The sequence below is a fragment of the Lagopus muta genome, chromosome 14, assembly GCF_023343835.1.
Source record: "Lagopus muta isolate bLagMut1 chromosome 14, bLagMut1 primary, whole genome shotgun sequence".
NCBI lineage: Eukaryota > Metazoa > Chordata > Aves > Galliformes > Phasianidae > Lagopus > Lagopus muta.
In genome coordinates this window covers 10,610,190-10,633,020 of record NC_064446.1, presented here as the reverse complement: position 1 = coordinate 10,633,020, position 22,831 = coordinate 10,610,190, and the positions used below count along the sequence as shown (strand labels likewise).

The 22,831-nt window shown below is 37.5% G+C and overlaps 1 protein-coding gene across 7 annotated transcripts in view; it reads right to left on the bottom strand.

Moving 5' to 3' along the window:
- Positions 1–624: 624 nt before the first annotated feature.
- Positions 625–22,831, bottom strand: part of EBF1 (EBF transcription factor 1) — a 268,717-nt gene continuing 246,510 nt past the window's right edge. For 4 of the 7 annotated variants that reach the window (XM_048960861.1, XM_048960862.1, XM_048960859.1 and 1 more), the window contains exons 14-18: positions 14,452–14,517; positions 13,690–13,867; positions 12,020–12,199; positions 9,038–9,232; positions 625–3,876 (exon numbers count right to left, since the gene is read on the bottom strand). In XM_048960861.1, the coding sequence (XP_048816818.1) occupies positions 3,845–3,876; positions 9,038–9,232; positions 12,020–12,199; positions 13,690–13,867; positions 14,452–14,517 (651 nt within the window). In that variant the 3' untranslated portion in view covers positions 625–3,844. The other 3 variants (XM_048960858.1, XM_048960857.1, XM_048960863.1) reach the window with 1 other exon arrangement.

Below are 22,831 nucleotides of genomic sequence, written 5' to 3'. Positions count from 1 at the left end.
ACATGGTAGATAATGGATAATGGATATGGATATCTAGTAACGGCAGTAGAACAGAAACATTTTACAGGAGGGTCCACCATGGTCAAGCAGCTACTTACAGCTCAGCATGCTTTGATGCAGTTCTGGCAGCTGTCCATGTGTGTAACTGAAGACCTGGTTCAGAGTGCATAATGGCAATGGATGTGTTGCCATTGACTCAACTCAAACCGAGATGAAAACGTATCTCCCTGCAGTGAATCTAATATGCCTTTTTTTGTATTTCATGATGACTGTGTTTAGATGGCCAGCTCTCTGCTGTTGGGTACATAAAGCTAGATATGCTCCTGAAATTCACCAGAAATACAGGTGAGCTCTTCAAGCAATCAACAGAGTAAATAGTAGAAATAGTAAGAATAACGATATGATGGTGAACAGACAGCACTGTGAGTGAGGATCCTTTGAAATCCACTAGCAACAGAATAAGAGGAGTTTCAGTGCACGAGAATTTGAAGTATTTCATTGTGTAATTCCACAAAGTTCTGCTTCTCCTTAATTTCAGAAGGACAACTCAGCAGCCTCTGGCTTCTACATTTTAGTTTTTCTCATCTACTAGCCAGAAAAAGAAACACACAACTAGGAGCTGTATTCACAGACAGGAAGTAACTTTAATTAAATATTGTGAAAGTTGAAAAGTTTTTACAGCTTGAGTTTCTGCAAAAAAATTATAACAATCTCTACAGTAGTTAGTTTCTCTAACAATAGAACTGTACAGTGTGTGTGTCTATTCAAAAAGATTTAGATAAGAAGGTGAAAGGTTAGTAGTTTCAGAGATGACTTCATTTTAGCTGCATTCTAGTACAACTGTGAGGAAATAGGCATACTTGATGCAATCCAGTCATTGTGAAGCTTCACCTTTTTAAAATTGAAATCTGGACGTTTCCACTTAAAGCCATATTCTGTAAACAGCTGCATCTTTTACTTTGTAAAAGATAAGGGTGGTGCAGGGGGTGGGGTTTAAGAAGTCCCATTGAACAGACCACTACAAATAGCTGCAACAAAACGAAACGATGCACGTTGTCAGAGGATCTTTGGACACTGGCGTAGAAGACTACAAACACAGGTGGCCAACACTGGTGTCAAAATCGCTATGACTTTGAGTGGAGCCCTACAAGAGTAATTGATGGTGTCACTGGACAAAATATGGCTTTAAATTTGATTACATTGCCGTGCTGTTGCTTACTACGTGAATTAGAATAACCGCTTGGAATACAGAGAAGCAATAACTGATGTCTCTCACATTTTCCAGTTTTTTCTCCTTTTATTTTCTCACCATGAAAAAAAAAAGTTCCTGCTTTCTTCCCTTCCCCTAAATGATCACACTGTGACATTCTAGTGAAAACCATTGCAAAATTCATACAGGAAGCATGCACAGTTGCAGCATCGTTGTAAATGATTTCTTGCTCGACTAGAAAAAAGTTATATTGTTTTAAGGTAACAAAACAGTTCTTTTGTGCTTTTCAATTCCTTTTTTTTTTTTTTTCTTAGAATGTTAGTGATGATTGACAGTTCTGGTGCACAGTACAATGTACAAGTGAAATGAATATGATTTGCATTGTTAAGGCATCCAATCTGCTGGTTTATATTTACGTGAAAGACAGAGAAATATACAAGCAGACTTAAGAAAGAAAGTATTTTCATTGAGTTCTATGAAGTTTCTCCCCATATTTAATGCACAAAAATGCGTCACTCCAAAGAGGAGAAATCCCATGCATATTAATAGAGTAAAACAGCATTAGTTTTTGTTAAGCCTCAAAAGCAAAGGATACATTTTTTTAAAATCTACATAACTAAATGCTACAAGAATAATATGCTACTTTTTGCCATATATTGGAAAAAACTTCTTAACTTACAAATAATACAAAAATAGACAATGGCTTTTGGGTGGAAATTAAAAAAAAATGGAAGCATGGTTTTAAACAATACTAAAAAAAAAACCCAACCCTATAAATGAAATGCTTTAAAACCACATTTAAACAGCTAATACAACGGTGAATGACCAAACAAATCACTTTTCACATAGCAAACATACACAATAAAATAAACTGGAGTAGGGGGGGAAAAAGCAATGTACAAATTCCCAAGATAAATACATTATTTATATGGATATTTTACAAAATCCCCCGTAAAACAAATGAACAACAACAACAAAAAAAAAAAACAGAAACAAAAAGCTTTTTTTTTCTTTAATTAATTTCGCAAGTATGTGCAAGCTAAAGGTAGTGAGCTCTTTTTGCAAAATATGCAGTAAAATTCTTTATTGTGATATTGAAAAACTGTCTTAAGACATTAAAATGTATAAATAGAACAACAACTTTGGCAAAAAATCACAAAAAATCTACAGTATTTATAACTACATACAAAACACAACAGCAAAGAAAAAATATCAGGTAATGCATTTTCAGAGCTTTGCTGCCTCTTTGACCAATTGTTTTTAAGAACACTTCCAGATGACGATAGCAAAACTTTTGTAAAACAGAAGCGATGGTTCTGATCTGAAACCTCCCCACCAGCCCCACCGCCCGCCCCGAACTCCTGTTTCCATTTTACTGTTGAGAAGCAGTTACCTGTGGCTTTATATATTATGATACAAACGGAGAGGGTCGACTGATACAGGAACAATCCTAGCGCGAGGCTGGCAACAGTGTGTGCTTTTAGATCGTGAGGACAGAGGACCGCAGAGGAGCCTTTTCTCATTCTGCCCCATAGAAGATAAAGGGGGACCATGAGACGCCCACTGCGTGATGGCTGTGGTTTGTGTCTTGGGACGGCTGTGCAAAAGGTGAATGGCGTTTTGTGCACAGCCCAGGTGACACTGGACATCAGGAAGGCCACCCATTGGGAAAGAGTTGGATATATAAGCTAACGAGAGCCGTGCTAATCTAATGCTGCAGTTTTAGCAGTATATCTGGAGGCACTGGATTTTGAGTTGAAGAGGAAACGTGTTTGTTATTTGCATTCTAAGCTTTAACCAACTTTTCTTGTCGCACTATTTACACGATTATTTAGCCTGATATTAAAGACAGAGATTCCAAATCCCACCCCCCATCCCGCTCTCACCATCCAAAAATATCCACTTTCTGGGGAGTGATATCCATTTAATGAGAACATTAAAAATGTATCACATTAGCAAATCACCACTGGATAAGCAACCTGTATGAGCCGACCCTTAATTAAATGGCCATAATTCTTCTACGAAAAACTAACTGGCACTTCTATTCTGTCCCATACAGACTTGTATGCAAATGACACCACTTCATTTTCTTTACACAGCTTAAAAAAAAATTCATAAATTAAAAACGTGGAGTTCCATCTCTAGTGTCCCTTGCGTAATTGTATGATTTATAAAAGACAAACGATGTTGAGTTAAATCAAACCTTAAAAAAACACACACACAAAAAAAAAGGGAAAAAAAAAAGCAAGCCCCCAACCCCCCACACAAAAAAACCACCACCACCACCAACAAAAAAAAAAAACAACAAAAGAAAGAAAAAACAACAAAAGAAAAGTGGATTTTTTTAATCAACGTACAATAAATATATCTCCCAGTTATTTGGGATGGACAACTTGAATCAACACCTTGCAATTGCAGATAGTTAATTTCAGTGTTTGCAAGGATGGTGATTTTTTTTATTTTTTATTTTTGTTTAAAAATCCGCAGTTATTGTAAGATTCTTCTTTATTTCTTTTTTTTTATTATTATTTTTAAAAAGGCCTGAGTAAAAAGTTCCGCTCTGGGACTTGTATCAGATTCTCTCTGAAGCAGAATTCAACCTCTTCATTAATAAAATTCTTCAAGGCAATTCTTTCACATGGGGGGAACAATCATGCCAGATATAGCTGTTGTAAGGAAAGGGTTGGGGAAGAGAGGAGAGAGAGAAAAAGAGGAAAACGAGTTACTGTTGTGCATTGTAATGCAACCTTTAAACATTTACTAGCAACATATTTTGGCTGGAAAACATAAATTGCGAGAGACTGCTGAAATTAGTGATTTTCTTGCAGAGTAAATGCACTTCGCCCAGTATAAGAATCAGGCCCCAACTTACTCTTTTATTTTAGTTTCAAAATCTAAAGCGTTCAACAGGTTCAAACCTGCCTCAGCCATTGCCATATTTTCTACTGCATGTTTTGCTTCACCCATGAGCAAATGGCTGAAGTCCATAGGCAGCCAGTGTCAGCGATCTGGCAGTGCATTTGTTGCATTAGGCAGAGTAACAGCGGTTCATTTTCCTATGCCAGCTTTCTCGTACATGTTCAGTATTCAACATGGAGCATTATGAATGCATTTCCAGGTGCTCAGAAGTGACTTAAACTCTAAAAGTCTAAATTTGAAGTAGAAATTATGTTAAATGCCTTTAACTAAGTCATGGTTCATTACACTTGTAGATTTCACCAACTACACTGAGTAACATGTTAACTTTAACTTAGAATGTCGGCTGAACTGCATCCTTTATTATGCTTTCTAACCTTCGTTCCTATGGAACCACCACCTCTCTTAGAGATGTTTCTTAGAAGTCAACACCTACAGCCTTCCACCTCGCCTGACCTCCAGGTTGGTCTCTGTTTATCAGGGATCAGACACAGCAAGCGTCCGAGCGACACACTGTGAGCACGCACATCATTACAGGTGGTGGTTGTGTAAGTTTATGGTGAAAGCTGTGACAACAACACATCCTTAAAACACCAGTTGTATGGTTATTTGCAGAAAGGTAGAAAACAGATTTGCCTTCAGGTTGGCGGCGCTTCACGGGCACATTATTTAAATGCTAGAACTGCCTGCCATCTCCGACATCTGGACATGTAATTTCTTAAGGAAGAAATCAACCCTGTGACTGGTGCTGATTCATTGTGCTTTAATTACAGCTGCAATTATTTGATAAGAACAGAGCCAAAGTAAAAGACTCACAGATTTGGGGTTGGAGGGGGAGAGGAGGGAAATGTTTTCTCCACAAACACCACCATATGTGCAAGAATTACAAGTCTAATCAGCAAGGGGAGAACAGCTCGAGTAAACTGCACTGATTAAATGAAATAAAATGAGAGGAGAAGGCGAGAATGCAAAACACATCCACATGTTCGCAGGAGGCCGTCCTCAGAGGTGGCATGTTGCAATTGTTCAGCAGCATTTTGATTCCTAGAATTTATCATTCAGCCACAAGTTATGTGGAATCGCTACAGTGATGGTTATCACTCCACATAAGGGCTCTGCAAGGTGCTGGGAACAAGGATTAAAGGGATAGAGAGGTGAGTTACATTGCTCGTGCCCTACAAGAAGACACTCAAGTAATCAGAAAAGGACACTGCTGTGTCTTAAATATTCCTTGCTGAGGCATTTCCTGACACGGGTTTTTTTGATTCTACCAGGGGATAATCTGTGGATGCATTTCCATGTTATCTCCACAGCTATGCTGTCTCCTTCATCTTAAATCACAGGATGAACTTGATAGACTTTTGTTTAAAGATTCCTTGCCAAAGGGTTTTATTTCAAGAGTATCTCAAATAATAAGCCCTGAGTGCCCACAAGTGGGCTTTACTCTTGGTACAGGTGAATAAAAATGAAGCAAAAGCAAGTCAAAAGCAATGCCCTTGTTGTGATACTCAGTTGCTCCCCACTCTGCTCTTGGGGTCATTACACTTAAGGGCTGGGGTACAAACATGGAACACGATCCATGGACATCCACAGCAGCCGTAAAGCGCCATGATGGGTACAGTCTGATTACAGACTGTAATTCTGCTTGTGGCAGCCATGTGAAGTGATCACTCACAGCTGAAGGTATTTCTTGTACGAATATATGACAGATTGACATGGGCATGGATCTGAAAATCAGGCTTTGGTCCCAGTTCTCCTTCCAGCTGATTGTATTACATCAAGCATTTTGATCTGCTTCTGTTTCTTACATGGGAAAAATTTTTATACATACTAGTAAAGCACTTGGAGATTTTTGGATGTGGGAAGTTGGAGAGCTTGCACACCACAGATGCATATCACAACACAGAGAAGAGCTATGCTGAGAGCAATACTCCCTCCTTTGTTGTTCAGATAAGCTATGAGCTAAGCAGATGGGAATGGGTCAAGTCTTCCTGTGTGTGATGAGTGCAACTGAACTGAGTCAAATGGCTGATTAATTCCCTACTTCAGCATTTTGTCTTTTTCATATCTCTAAATGTAAAACTTCAGAAAGTGTCAAAATATAATAAATAAATAATCTGAAGCTAAAAGATTCCTTAAGCCCAAATCAATTTTACCAAATACTGGTCAAGAATTGCCTTTCTCTTGGGACAGCATGGCTGTCATCACTGTGCAGGATCCCAGATTAAGGTGACATAACTGTAACTCCTGCCTTCATGATGTTTCCCTATAGTTACGTATTAGCCATGCACCTCTTGCCATTGGAAGGAAACTGTACAGATGCAGATCTTTGTTCATTTTATCAAAGCATTATTGCCTTTGAAGAGCCCTAAAATTCTGAATTAAATTACAAGGCAAATGACAAAATGATCTCTTTTCTACCTAAAAGCCTTGATATTTCCATTCTTTCCAAGTCCATTTATATCACTCGACTTTCATTTCATAAGTGCTACATCTAGTCATGCAAATTCTCTCAGCTGTAGCATGTTATTGATCCTGAAAACAGAGATAGCAGTGGGAAACAGTGTAGGTATGAGATCGCACCTACATGGCAAGAGAGGGCAAAAAAACCAGAAAAACTCCCACCAATGGGCATTATTTCTTTTATCATGTACTAATTTGCATTTGCTGCTAGCAATTTACAGAAATAATGTATTTTGAGTTTTACAAAATTGCATGGCAAAGAGAACAACAGATAAGCCTAGCTGTTGTTTTAGTGAGTTCTACGGATATCTAAGCTACATACAGAAAACTAGATTGCTTTCTGATGTATCCAGAAGCCCAAGAGAGATAAGACAGCCTCCTTATACAAGATTGTTTATTTAAGCAATAAGGCACAACAGGCAGTGCATTTCTGAGCGATTATTACAAGCCTCGGGTGGTATCAGAAGGCATGGGGCTAAAGGCTGCGCATCTTTAACTCACCAAGAAGTTCAGTGATGACCCTTAAAATGAATCTCTTGGTGGCTCATTCCTATTATGAAAACAGAATTGCTAAATAAAAATTAGGGGGAACACTCAGATCTGTGTGGTTTCTGGGCATTACAGATCTGGATGTGACATAATGAGGAGACAATCAGCAAGCCCCAGTTGCATCCAGCACTCAGCTTGTTCCATAATTGCTTTCCATAACCCATTAGGCAGAACCTGGGAATTCTGTGTCCCGTGAAAGGAAAAACAAGAGAAAAATCTTCCCTTATTACTTGCTTTTTCACTTCAACCTCACACACACTGGGACAAGGTGAAGAGATGATAAAAACATTGGAGTGTTCTGGCAGATTACAATTAGTTCCTTTTAATTTTCTTTTAATTCAGTCAAAACACTTTTAGCTGCTTTAGCCTTTAACATTTGTAGCATGTCAGCATCACCAGATCTTTAAAACGCAGGAAAAATGATATTCCAAGCAACACAGCACATCCAAAAACTCCGTTGTGTTTTATTCTTGATGCAGTCTGTATTTACAGCACTGCTTACAGAAGGCACCCAACAGCTGCATATACATTCCTATTATTTTCACACTTTCTGTGTGCACGTGTAAATGTGCAAGGATTCATCCCCCCAAATCACCAGCATAAATTGCACTGAAGACAATGCTTCCCTTCAGTCGTGGTGGATCACAGCTTTTATGAATGAACTCCTTGCACTCTGCCTGTATGTAGACTTTCCAGCTATAATGGAACTATCAGCATTATGTTTGCAAGCCCAGCATCTCTCCTTCCAGAGGATGTAAAGTGACATGGGGTCTGTGGAGCTATCCTTTCTCATCCTTCTGAACGTAGCCCTAAAATGATGGATTCTGTCCCCCACTTTGTGCTCTTTAGTAATTTGCACAAGCACATGGAAAGGAAAACAGACTTCAAGTCTGGGAGAAGCACACGCATACCGCAAAATCTTTTCCATCTCTGGCACAGTTGGAGGCAGCTGGTTAAGAAAACTCCTTAGTCTAAGTGAGCATGAAAACATCTCTCTCGGCACACTAGTGCAGAGTGAGGTAATTATGCAGACAGATTTAGGCAGTGTTGTAAAATAGGCTGAATCTAACACTGAAACGGGTGGTGCTGGTTTTGAGCATCTTCAGTTTGACAACCTTCTGTCTGCCACCCCTCAGCTTGTGTCAGCTCTTCAAAAGGAATTTAGGTGCTGATGCTCGAATACTTTGTAAGGAGAGGGTGCAGAAAAGGAGCAGCCCCTTCCTACCAAAATTTGATGAGGCCCTGCATCATTTGTGGAATTAATTGGCACAGAAGTGCATTAATCAGTGCTAATATATGCCCTGATATGAGTTAAACTGGCAAATTCAGTTTGTAATGTGTCTTCTATGTATGAAAGGCAGAGGTTGGTGCCAAGCTCTGTAACGGTCTATTTGCTCCCAGTAGGATCTCTGCACAAGTGTACTATGACAAAGGAAAAAAAAGGAAGGGAAGATTGAGTGACGTACTTCAGGAGAAGGCCAGCCCCTGGAGAGACCCTGCAGTGGAGTACTTGCTAGAGTCCACAAAAGACTGGTCTGATAATGGACGACAACAGGGAATAAGAAAGGAAAGAAAGAAAAAGGATGGTATTAGTAAGCTGAAATATTACTCGTTCTTATCATAACAGCAGGTCTGTGCTTTAAAATACACAGCCTCACAATTCATCAGTATTAGATGGGTTAGAGATAGGGTGGTTGCCAAACACCTGCAAGGTACTAGGTGGGCTGTCGGAGGAGTACAGTTACTCTTTATGGGAGGAAGCTTTAGGACAGAGGCCACCAGGGATCCCCCACTGTCTTTTCCCCTTCGAAACCTGAGTGTCTCTCAGAGCCTTGCAAGGCGTGGGCAACTTACAGTTCTGAGAGCAGCCATCTACACTCCAGAGCTGGTTTCACCTACCTTGCAGGCTATTGCCATTGGTGCTGGTGCAGGTGGGAGGAGGAGAAGTTTGCGGTCTCACGACAGGCGCAAAAGCACTCTTCTGTTTCACTGCTGAGACCATGTTGGCTGGTGAGAACGAGAAAATCCCAGACGAACTGCTACAGTTGGAGGGGAGGCTAGTGGAGGAGGCCATTGTTGGACTTGATGGCACAACTAGAGGAAAAAAAGACCCCCCCAGAAAGGCACACCTTAGGATTAGATAGTCAGCACACTGCAAAACCAAAAGACTACTGCTTGTTGGATGGACTGGGTCTAATTTCAAGTGCCCAAGGCTTTTATACAGTTAGTGGTTGTTCATAGTGTGATTTGTCGCTGAAGGAAGCCCACCTTTGGCAACTGCTCAGGAGCAGTGATTCTAGTGCATTCGAGGACTCCTTTAATTTTCTGTCACTGCAATAATTATTCAGGTACTGGCATCACCCATTGCAGAATAAGGGTATGAGACGGAATCCAGATCATGCAGGCAACACAGAGGTGAGGAGAGGGGTTACAGTACACATCTGGATTTGGAATTTTTAATGTGGAACAATCCAACTTTTTAATTGGATTCCAAAGCCAGCACTTTTGAGAACTTTTGCCTCCAGAAAGACTACAGGGTGTCAGATAAACCTGCATGAGGGGAGAGACACCCTTAAAATCCTATTTTATTGTATGATGCAATACATGCCTTTCGTTCATGTACTTATCATTAAGATTTCAAGTGGTTTTTATTTTCATGCAAACAAAACAACCCCTTTTATTTTCAGACAGCACTGACACTTCCCATCTTAGTTCAAAAGAAAAAAAAAAAAGTAATATCCTGTGCTTTCATTCTTTGTCCTGTTTAGAAACTGCTTATATACATGAGAGGACTATGAAAAATTACGTATTATAGAGTAAAATTCATACCATCTGGGCTTTGAATTATTATTTTATTAGCATTTATGTAGATAAAAATCACCCCATTTAAGTTCTTATTCGAAAATCTGATATCATATTTGTTAACACTGAGGAAATCAATTAATGGAAATTAAATGTTCAAAGTTTCACTGCCTGACAGATACAATCTTAGTCTGAAGTCACTCTATGTCTGCAAGTACTTGCTAAGGGAGAGCAATCAAAGCACCTAAATTGAATTGCTACTATACAGCAATTAGTTTATTGATTTAATTAAGAATGCCACCTTTTAATTTTCAGGTCATGATTGAAGCATTTTCTGATTCAATGGATTAGGCATTAGCAGAATGACAGATCTACCAAGAAAACCTCCCAAAATATCACCAGAATAAAGAACCAGGGCTGAGAGGTGAAGTGCTATTCTAAAGAGGACTTTGTTCATAAATATGAAATTATACATTGCTTGAGTATTTTAAATGCATCACTGGCATTGCTTCCAAAAGAAGATGTCTCATCAATCATGTTATATTATGAATTCAGAGTGTGTAGATTCTATGACAGTAAATTCAGCTTAATAAGTAAGTACAGCATACTTCAACAGTATTTGCTACATTATTATTAGAGTACAAAATAATAACCAGTTAGCAATTCTTAAATTTGAAGTACTAGTTACATAGGTAAATATTTTCTTCTAAATTTGCAGTTGCTAAGAAGCCTTGAAGGTAATGTTTTCCCCTTTTAAATTTTGAAGCCTAGCAGTGGAAGTCAGAATAATTACTGCTGTTACAACACTAAACTTAAGATTTCATAGAATCCTAAAATCACAGAATGGCTTGGATTGGAAGGGACCTTTAAGATCATCTAGTTTCAACCCATCTGTTACAGGCAGGGACAACTCCCACTAGACCAGGTTGCTCATAGAACCTTGCTATGTTCAGCACTGCTTCTCCTGTCCATGTGAGGGTCTCAGTTTATAAACAAGTTTATAAACATAGTTATAGGACAAGACCTTCTGGCTTGATTCTGATTGTAGCTTTCTGCAGATGTCTGTAGGCAGGTCCCATTCATTTCATTTTCTCAAGTGAACAGAGACTACTGACTGAGCTGCGTTAGTTGTGGCAGAAAAGGTTCATAGGTGTTTATCAACCAAAGCATATATATATGTATATATGTGTATGCATATGTATATATATATGTACGTATATATATACAAAATTGTTAAACTAAACCTTGCACATTAACATACAAAGTCCTACACAGAAGCATTTCCAGAACCAGGACTGTAGACTGTAAGTGCTTTGCACCATGGGATGTATGATTTGTATGGCTTGAACCTTTGTGGCATTCCCTGTGCAGACACTAAAATACAAACTCTAAGAACCATTGTCACGTTTTACCAATACTAAAACCTCAGTGAAGTCAATATACTACCTAGTTACAAAGCAAATGGCATATAAGCAATCAAGATTAGACCCAATAGTAATTCATGGTGTCTGTAAAGGTTATGAGCATATTATTTGTTTAGAGGTCTTGGAAACATCATCATGCAGCTTATGGAAATGTCACTCTGCCAGTATTACAGCAAACTTCTCTGCCCTTCATATCTTCCAGCTGGAAACACTATTTTTCCTGTAGCAAATATCTTTAGCCTCCTCCCATCCTCACTGTAACAAAGAGCGTGCACTGATAATATTTGATGCACTCCAACAGAAATTAAGTCACTTATGTCATCCCTGCTTTCTGGAATTAGCGATGTTGAGAACAGAATTTCTTATTTACAGAGTACACGGTAAGTTATGAAACTATCAGCACAAATCATGAGAGACATTATTCTTTTTCAGCTCTTATGAGATTCCAAAATAATAATAGCAAAATAAAGAAAAGCGTTGCTGGCAACACGAACGTCTTCCAAGTGCTTCAAAGCTCAGTGGCCTGGGGAGGGGAGAAAAGCCTAAGCTCTGCATCAAGTGCTCAGAATAGAAACTAAATACTGAGTATCACAGAAAAGTTACCATCTCTTTGTAATGAAAATGTACAAATGCAGAAGAGTCATATAATACTCACTGGCATAGGGAGAATTGGCAGCAGATCCATTCAGGAAGGTTGGAGAACCACCTAAATTTGACATTCCAGCATTCCCATAGCCATTCATGCTTGTTGTGACAGAGTTGTAATTTGTCTGCTGAGGGGTGGTGCTTGGCACATAGCCGTGAGGTGACACGCTGCTTGAGTTGCGAGTAAAACCTTTTGTGGTGAGGGAATACATTCAGAGATTGGTATTAGCCCAACAACAATTTCTTATACAACAGCTACAAGCAAGTAACTCAGCAACAGGGTATGTGGGGTGAGCTACAACTGAGCACCGAGTAACCCAAATTGTGATCCCTGTCTGCATGGCTCGTTCTTGGTGGGAGCTCCAAGATGGAGGAGGAAGGCCACAGCCTTCACAGCAACAACCCATCTATTCAAGGAGAGATGATCATTGGGTACTATGGGAGTGATCACTCTAAAAGAGCTGTTTTGTAGGAGATGAAGTAACATGACCTGTATTTTTGAAGTTATGAGTACATACCGATTTAAGGCATGTTAAAAGCATATGATTTTTGTTAACTGTCTTCTGTGGTCTTTCTCATTCAGTACATCTCAAATTAGATGCTCACCACACACTGAAGAAAACACAGGGTACATTTCCAAGAGTAGTGGAATATTCCTAGTCCTCTTGTCCTAGTTTGATCATTAATTAGTAGAAAATTACTGCCAAATTTGGCTCTAAGTTAAAATTTCAATTTCTACCTAATTTTGGAAATTGTATTTAGAGAAACTCGTATTTAAAAACAAAAAAATAAAAAAAAATAAAAAAATAAAAAAAAAAGATGAGTATTTGCTTCTACAAGCGCAGAAACACAAAATGCATTTCAATCCTGGAAGATAAAATACAAGTTTTTTCTTCCTGTTCCGTAGTACATCCATAAAATATTATGATTTAAGAATCATTTCTATTTCTTAGAATAGAGCAAAATATATTTTTTTTTACCCTTCCAAATAACAGTCTCTTTCTATTGCTTCATCACTAAAATGGATTTTAAGGTGGGTAATAAATAAAGCTGAGCAAGGTGGAGGGGAAAAATGCCAAAGGTTTTTACAAAAATAGAAATTAAAATATTGAATTATTTTTATTCAATGTGAAAAATACTTTATTATAAAAATGAGCGAAGCTCTGAAAATGCCTCTGTAAATAATACTTTTTTCCTACTTTCAAAATTTAGAAAAAAATTTCACTCTGAAAAAAATTCATGCCAATACTGCAAACCAAACCAACACTTTCATGTCACAAGAATTACATAATGCCCAGACTTAGAGACCATGTATGTTTAGGAAAATAAGCAAGTACTTAATCTTAAGTATACGCTCAGGTCGATAAAAATCCTTTTTAAAAATAGTGGGATTTGAAGGCAAACACAAGTGTTAGATTCTGAGCAGAGAGAAAAGTGATTTGGTTCGATTTGGTGATTTGCACAAGGCTTCTCCTGAATTGGGGTCAAATTCACTACAGAAAGCCATATCTCATGGCAGTATTGTGTAATTCAGAGTTTGTATGTGCACGTGGGCTGCTGTCTGTCTGGATGTGCTCCTCGTGTTCAGCTTTGAACCATCTCTCTCTCATCACTCTGCACGTCTGCCTGACTTTTATCAGAAAAGGTTCATAAAGAGAGGAAGACGAGTCTTCTCCTGACCCTGATTGGTGGCCTGTGAGGCTTCAGATACGTTGACAGCTAGTTGACCACTAAAGGAATTCACTCCCATCATTCCTGCATGGACTGACGTGTTAGCAAGGGCGGGGAGCTGGTTATGATTGCGAGGGACACTGTAGAGTGCTTCCGCGATGTCTGCTGCTCTTTTCAGGATTATTTCCTAGGGGACAAGGGTAAAAAAGAGTTACCAACTCAACTCTGACAAACCTTTTCTTACATATCAAAATAAAACATTTCCCTGTCCAAAGGCAAAAACTAGATGCTTTTCTTCCTAAACCAGCTGGCTGATGGATTGCTAACACTTATAGATCTGCTTACTTTGCTATAAATCCTGACATCTGTGGTAAAAGAGCTGGAAGCTTCAGTCCCAGTGGCCACATTTCTGTATAACAAGAGAAGCTGGCAGAATAGCACTGAAGCCCAGGCTCCCTCCACCTGAAGCTAAAATATCTTTAGGTTAAGGCTGAAACATCACTGGTGGCAAGGAGTAATGCATATCATTGCCCACATTATACGGTCTCTGGTGATAGTGGGCAAATGCCTCCAGGGTTAATAGCACGTTGCTTTTTGCAAGCATTCACATACTTTAAAAACCAAACAGGCAAACTAAGCCCCGCTCCAGATATGACATTGCCCTATGTGTTTATTCTCATCTCACATTGTAGTATCATATACCTTTAGCCTCTGATCTATACATCTAAGAAATAGCCATGTTTTAGAACTGCTAAAGGAGAATGCATTTACCTGGTTATTATGTGGCATACCGTAGAGTGCTTCTACTAAATCAGCAGCCCTCTTAAGTATTACTTCCTGTCAATATAAAAACAGATGCGTTCCTTTAAGTTCAGTAGACTCCTTGTGAGGGAAAACAAGTATTAGAGTCTTTCATATTATTCTATCGGGTGCACTGTTGCTTTGTGTTGTTCCCCCCACCCCCCCCTAGGCAGACTTTAATTTCAACAACTCTCAGCAACCACTGAATGGTGTTAAATCAGTAGTTGATCCTATTCGCGCACACGCTTAATCAAGTCAAAAGGTGAGAATCATTGGTGCTGCAAAATAAAATACATCACTCAATTGTCTTTACCATCTGCACCATAAACCACTCATCGGTTTATTGCGGAATACAATCCTGAGGTCATTTACTAGATTACTGCAATCAATGTCATTCAGAGCATGTTAGGCATCCCTTCAATGTGTTTGTTTTATTCTTAATTGCATACTGCAGGAATTGTGACCTTACCCAGCAGGCCACGTTCAGAAGATATCCAATCAGTTCTATGCTACTGGTAATGTAACCTTTCAACTTCTTTGGTTTGTATCTTGATATAACGGATCAGGGAAGGATCCGTGTTCACAACAAGCACAAGAGGAAAACACATTCAATATGAGAGAATGTCCCTGTGCCATGCAGTGTTTCCTGGAAAAACTGCCAGCATGGACAGCAAAATTTAAAGCAGGCTAGGACACAGTTCTCAGTGTAGGAATAAATTTAGTTCCCCTCCATTTTCCTATTCGATTCTCTTCTCTTAAATGTTTCCTGTAGCATTTTAAACTGTCATTCAAGTAATATAGCATGTAATCCTGTGTTCTTACATTTTACAGTGTGGAAAAATCCCTGTGAACAAACCTGATTAAAATTGTGAAAAATGCATTACAGAATTAACTCAGAAGAATTTTATTTTCCTATTCTTTAAAGGCACCTAGCAGATTCCTAATTGTCTGACCAAACACAGTCCAGACTGTCCTTTACATAAAACAGTGTATTGTAACTCCCAGTCCTTACATGTTGCTCTAATAAACTAATGTGATGTTATTCACCACATTGTATTTCTGCAGGCAGCTTACAAAAATAGTAACAGATCTGAGCATTTTCCAGTTTTCTACAAAGTTAAACTTTTAAAGTTAAAATATTTTACACAATAGCCATATTTTATACCAAAAAGAAACAGTAATGCTCAATTTTCATATACTGTAGACTCTGATCAGAAAATAGAGATATAATTGCATTCATTTTGCTGTCACCATAACCTCTTCAAAAATCCTTGAACAACTCTTCAAATGACAAGCTTTTAGATGCATATTAGCATTTTTTTCAATTTTAAATTCTCTGTAATATAAGATAAAACAGTTGTCATACTGCAGTAACTACTTATGACATATATAATGTCCTAAATTCAAAAATGAGATGGAGGATTTTTGTACTTCCAGTAAACATTTAGGATTGCCTTCTGCTGCACACACCCCTCTCCCATAACACACATCTAAATTATTTTCCACATATGAAGTCAGATGTAATAAGTAATTGATGGATTTCTGAATCACTGTATTGAAACATTCTGAGGAGTAACGTTGCTACAGCTTTTCTTCTTTTCTCTCTCTTTTTTTTTTTTTTTTTTTTTTTTCCCCCTTTTTTTTGTGTGTGTAGCTTGACCACAACTGTCAGCTACATAATTACGAGTAGGCAGACTGCAAGCAACATCCAGGTACAGTCAATCCTTGCTGCTTTACCAAAATCATCAGAAAACTATGTAGCCCTTTTTCCCTCATGTTGAAGATAAAAACTGGAGAAGAACAGAAACATCAAAATGATTTCAAAAGGGAAATTATTATAAAGGTGTTTGACTTTTTAAACTAGGATATACTTCACTTCAGTAAAATGTGTTTGCACTATATATTTCACTAATGCAAAATTAGAATGTGATAAAGAGCCCACAAACTGCTTTGGAATATTGTTAACCAAAGCTGTCATTATGTTAAATTACTAAAAAAGGAAAGTTTAATTACCTGACTATTCATAGTTATTTGTGTAATGCTGAGCTAAAAAAAAACCCTCATACTGCATCAAAAAAGAGACTGAAGACCATGTTAAAAGAATGAGGTAATTACATGGAATCTTACAGGTGCTCTACTTCATATTAAATATAATCCAGTTCTTAAAAAATGGAAGGTATTTGAAGACGTATCATATTGCGTATAAATAAAACTAATTATCATGATGGCTTATTTAGGTATGCTTGACAAATAACATTCAGTTTTCCTAGCTAGTCAATGGCTACTTTTGTCAACATTTTTGAATCTGTAAATTTGAATTTCAAATGAAATTTGAGTTTCATTTCATACTTTCTCTAAGAACATTTACACACATAAAAATGCATTTCTTGTTTGTGGTATTTTCAGATCATGTATCCCGTGTCAGATACTGGTGTTTTCTATTGCAGAGCTGACATTATAACTACAGACACAAACTAGCTTTAAAAATACACAATGGAATGCTACTACAGATATACTCAGGATATTAACTTCTTTTTTTTCTGGATGTATCTTAAACCTCTTACAGCTCTGCCTAAATTACAGCAGAGACTACAGTTACGTCTTCACATAGAAAGGAGCCCCGAAAGTCCTCTATAAGTTAGAGCAACAGACCTTGCAAGGTGCTTGGATTGCGGTGACCAGAAAATTGTTCTCACCTCCATGTCATTACGCTCACAGTGAAGCAGCCCCCGAGCATGTTTGTGTTCGGGATCTAATATATTGCCTTTCAATCAGAGCTGAGAGCCACTGAACACACAGACAGAACATGACGAGCAGGTCAGGAAAGCAATAAAGATTTTACAGAGCTGTCCAAGGTGCTAAATTTACTCAATAATGGGTTTGGCACCATAGTGTTAACCTCTCATTTACTACCAGTTTGAGGGACTAAATTGAAGTAGCTGACTTCATTTACCTTGAAATGTATATTTTATGACATTATGTAAGTAGATTGAAAGGGCACTGCAGTTTTAACAATTTAAAGGCTAGAGCATGTATAAGATGAAGCTTGAACATTTATTGTATATTGCACTTAAACTATATAGTATATTAAAATGCATTGATTAAATTTGTAAAAGGTATTATAAAAAAGGACAGCTAATATAAAAGATCTATGTCTTTTAAAATCCAATTGATACTGCATGTTATCACTGCAATGGTGATAAACAGACAGACAGGTGGACAGGGCAGCAGACAGACATCAAAAAGTGAGTAAAACTCACATACTACAAATAGAAATCTCTACAAAAGCTCAAGATCTGTTTTTCAGTATACTTTTTGTTCACAGAAATTCCCATTTGCCTTCATCATAGAACCACAGATTTTCATAGCAGTAGGTGGGCATCACGTAATCCCCTTCTAATTGAATATGCTAGTGGAAATGTTTTCTGAAGAGACAGAGTTTTACTATAGCTAATATCTAATTTATGGAGGTATTCAACAAGGAAGATCCACTCTTCTACAAATGTGAAAAGTCTGACACTTTCATTTGGAATAAAGAACTATGCAGCTTTTAGTTAGAGGCAAAGTGAGGATCTTCATGTCTTGCATTTTCTTTCAAATGAGCACAATTTTGTTTCTATAAAAATAACAAAAATATTGAAATGAGCAGAAACTACTTTAGAGATTAAATACGATGAATCAGAATTCTGCCCCCCAGTTACACGCCACTGATTCAGAGTCCATTCCAAACAGAAGCCGATTTTCTACTGCAGGATTTACTTTTTTTTAATTTGTGAAACAAAAACGCAACTGATATTTGTATCAAATGTTTACGTAAGCAAGAGAAGAGCTGGGCTATAGTCTGTTGTGACTTTGCGCATTCCAAAATTACTGCAGGAAGGATTATATAAGGATATGAGAATGACTGTGTTTTTGAAGCACAAAGACTGTAATTCAGATGAAATCCACTTGCAACTGAATGTACTTTGAACATTACAGCAACTTTGCATGTTTTGACTGTGACATGCATTCCCTTCAGCAAGAATTCATTAATAACATAAAACTTGCATTTCAAGTGTATTACACCATTACAACAAATACATTTTGGGTCAAGTTTTATCATGATGAATAATTTTTTTGGCAGCTTTAAAAAATATGGGATCTCTTTGCTGTTGACTTTTGCTTATTTTTCATTGGGCGATAAGTGAAAAAAATCCACTCTGTGTCCCAGCAGTACTGTGAGTCCAGTCAGCACAAGGGTATCTTGAATTACAGTTAGTTATTCAGCTCCAGTAACTAAATTAGAGTATTTAAGGTACTAATAAGTGTAATCTAAATGAATTTTGTCAAGAAGCTGACCACAATATAAAATACTCATCAGCCACATATGGTATTACGGAGACCACCAAAGGATTTATGTACTTGTGGAGGGCGTGGGGGGAAAGCTGTTCTAGCATGCTGTGAGGCATTTATCTTATGTGTTGTCTAGATATCATATCACCTTCTAATGCTCTCTAGCATTGTAATACAAGAGAGAGCTCATTCATCTTCTGAGAGGCTACTTAGGGATGATGATGTCATTCATACTTCCTTGACTCTCATGTCTGACCTCCTGGCTCTGCCTTCTAACTTCCTACTCTCAAGGCTGCTTGAAAGAAAAAGAACCCCTTCTACAGAGTCAAAATACTGAACATCAGACTCCTATTCCTTTCTTCATCTTGGGATGCTAGCATTCTTCTACTTCAAGTCAAAATTATAATATTTTGTGCTCAAACTTTTCCTTTGTTTTTCAAAGGATGAAACATTTAATGTACTAATGAAGGACATGTACTAGAAAAAAGTTTTAAACTCAGCATTTGTAAGTACATTATATTTTAAAAGGCAAAATTATGAACACCTCTTTTAACTGTAGTGGCAAAGATAACATTTAGGTAGAGATATTTAGAAAGATTCCAAGGTAAAAGACTGGCATTTTAGATCTGTGGCATACAGGAGTTTCAGGATGCCCAGCGCCTCACATCTTTCTATATTTACAGGGAGCACTGCATTATTTTATCATCTTCAGCTATTATATTTTTATAAAAGACTTATAAAAGCCATCAAAAATGTAAAGATTCTCCATTAATTGTAAAACTGAGGGAATTATGCTGGCCTTATGGGAAGAATAAATTAACAGGACCATTTGACTGAAAAGATATTTCTACTCAGAGATGAAAATTTCTCTAGTAAATAAACAATTGTTTGCATATGGTACAATTCAGTAATTCTGAGGAAGTAAATGCCATGCAGACATCACAAAGATGGGAAGGAAAAATGAGAAAGACAGCACAGTTCACTTGATGGGTAAAAGGGCCCTTCAGCTTACCACTGCCTACAACATGGTAGTGCACTGAATCAATCCTGTTACTGAATTTCAATGGCAATTTCCAGAAAATGTCTAAAATGGGAGATAGAACCATAGCTTTTCCAAGCCATTGTAGTCTCATCAGCTTCTGCCTAAACTGAAAATCACAGCCTAACTCTACAGCACTAAAAACAGTCATGCATGACCTTACCACCTGCTCCACAATCAGCTAACCTTATAAATAAAATATAGAAAGCCTGCAGAAAGAACAAACACTGAAGTGCAAATGTGAGCAGGCATCTCGCCATAAATGTTGAGAATTGATGATTAAAATACCTCTTAACCACAAAGGTGATAAATAAATACCAATATAGAAAACACACACTATTCAAATAATCTCTATTGGAAATGATGCTAACAAAAGAAGAAACAAAATGGTAGTGGTCATCTGTAAGTCCTTGCAACTTCCTCATGTTACCCCCATTTTCCTGTTGATTTGCTGTATTTAATCACAAATAGAAAGTATTAGCCTCTTTTTTTTTCCATCCACACCACTCTTGCTGCTGGTCTTCATCTCCATAAATGTTGAGCCTATAACAATGGCCAAGGAATTAGCAGCTGGCACAGACTTGTTCTTCATCTAGATACACAGTAACGTGGAATAAACTGGCATTAATATAGTTGCATTAAAATAACCTTTTGAATAAACTGACATTTGAGAATCTGGATGCTCCCACCATATTACTATGAAGTGAAGCATCTGCCATGTAATTTGGAAAGTTCTATTGCTAAACGCTCTGGAGTTCTGTGCTAATGATAAGTTTCTAAGAGAGAAGAGTGGATGTACGAAAGCTGATAAGCAGAACTAAAATCACTCTGGCAGTGCTTATATCACTTCTTTTAGGGATTACAGACAAATGATAATTAAGTGACTCTCACCTATATCCCTCAGATGGCTGCAGAACTTAGACTCTCCTAAATATGTTCACAGTATCACTTGCCCCAGATAAGTTCACCAGAAACATGCATTTATAACATCTAGAGCTGGAACTATTCAGAGCTGTCAACTTTTAACTCATGAGGCCTGGTAGATACTGTCAGGACTGGTAGATACTACTACACTCTATCTTACATCCTACAACACATCAACAAGTAGCTCATGGCTGTCAGCCATATTTGAGACTCACTAACTCATTAAGAAATTGAGTAAATGGCAATTTTCTGGCATCTTCTATAGCATTTTCCACAGGTAATCTTGCAAGCTGATACTATGACAATCTATGGACAGAACCCAGAAACACAGCAAGATCAGGAAAGTGTATTTTCATTCTGCTCAAGAGGTTGCAACTTTTATCCCATGAATATAAAGATCAGATTTCCTCATATACTTTCGCTCAGTTATGAAAGCCTATACTACAATTAGTTTTTCAGTTCCAATGAATCATTAGAAGAAGAAGTAAATTATTTATAAAAGAGATCACAAATGCATAAGTCCAAAAAAATTGAACTTCAGTGGCTAACAAAAAAGTCTTTGTCGCATTTCTTTGCAGGAATGTCCCCATCTCTTCAGTTTGCAGTGACTCATATCATTTCCTTCCATCTAGGTTATTCCTGATTTACCCATGAGCATATGAACAATCAATAGATTACATCAGGTTCTTCTCTTTCATTTAATTCAGAGGTTGACAACATTGACGTGAAAGAGCATTTCATACTCTAAACTTTCCTTGTATGCCACATTTACCTGCAACCGTGGGCAAAACAAACAAGGAAACATGCACAGAGCAATCTCTGTCATCTCAGGCAAATCATTTTGAAGATTTACCCCAAACCATTCCTACCACCTACAATGCTTTCAAAGCAGATGTTCATTATTGATTCTAATGAGCTTTGATTTTTTGTTGTTTCGGTTTGGTTTTGCATACATAGGATTTTCTGATAGCTCTTCCCCTACTCTACACAGTAATAACATTCTTGTTTCTTGAAAACAGCTGCAGATGAGAGTTGCAAGAAGGGGGAAAAAAAAAGAGTTATTACTCACAGTCTTCTTTTGACCATTTTATACCCATATATTTTTGGAAAGTTGTCAAAGTCCCCTTATGGAAGAAGAAGAATGTTTTAAATAATTTGAAGGGTCTGGACTTAAATAAACTTAAAAAGATTTTGGTAAAATGAGAAGAGACAGTACATTGTGGGACTGTTGTTCAAAGATCCTGCAAAGGCTCTTTTAGAAGCTTTGTTCTGCAGACCATCTTCTTGTACCCATTAGAAAAAAATCCGCAGAATACCAGGGATTAAAAAAAGATTAAAATACTGTTTGTGCTTTTTTGTCTTTATTGCTTATTTATTTATCCTGTTTGTGCGGTACAATGCAGATATCCAAATATGAATTTGTAACAGTGCAAAACATTTTACCTGGCAGATAGGCTCCTATCTATTTTTTATCATTTATATGCACAAAGAATGTACAAACACAGGTCAAGTTGTATCCCTTTTAAATTGTTCTTCCATTAGGTCAAAACTGGAATGTATTGGGTGGCATAATTCACTTGACTGCATTTTTATCTGTAAAGACATATAATTATGTTTGGTACTGCAAGGCAAGAATGTCATCTGAATTCAATCAGCAGAGCTATCTAGTAATTAAAGTTTAAATTGTATTTATGTGTTTTCTCAATTTCATTTTCAGAATTGTTTTTGTTAGTGCTTTGACGCACATAAATATCTGTTGCAAGTACAAAAAACTAGATATTTTCTGTAAAAAACATGTTCACACATATGAAATTAATTAAAGAACCCCCTGCATTTTGTTTTAACGAAGACTGAAGAGAAAAAAAAAAGACAGCATATCATTAAGATCTGTGAAACTGTCACTCTCTGTCAAACAATGAATATTTTCTGGTTTATGTAGAAAGTGACAGTAGCCAGAAATTGAGAGTTCAGCTTACTTTTAATAGCAGGAGCAAAACTGAAAGTAAGATACACTGAAAATCTGACCTACAATCATATTCCACTCTGTTCTGTGGA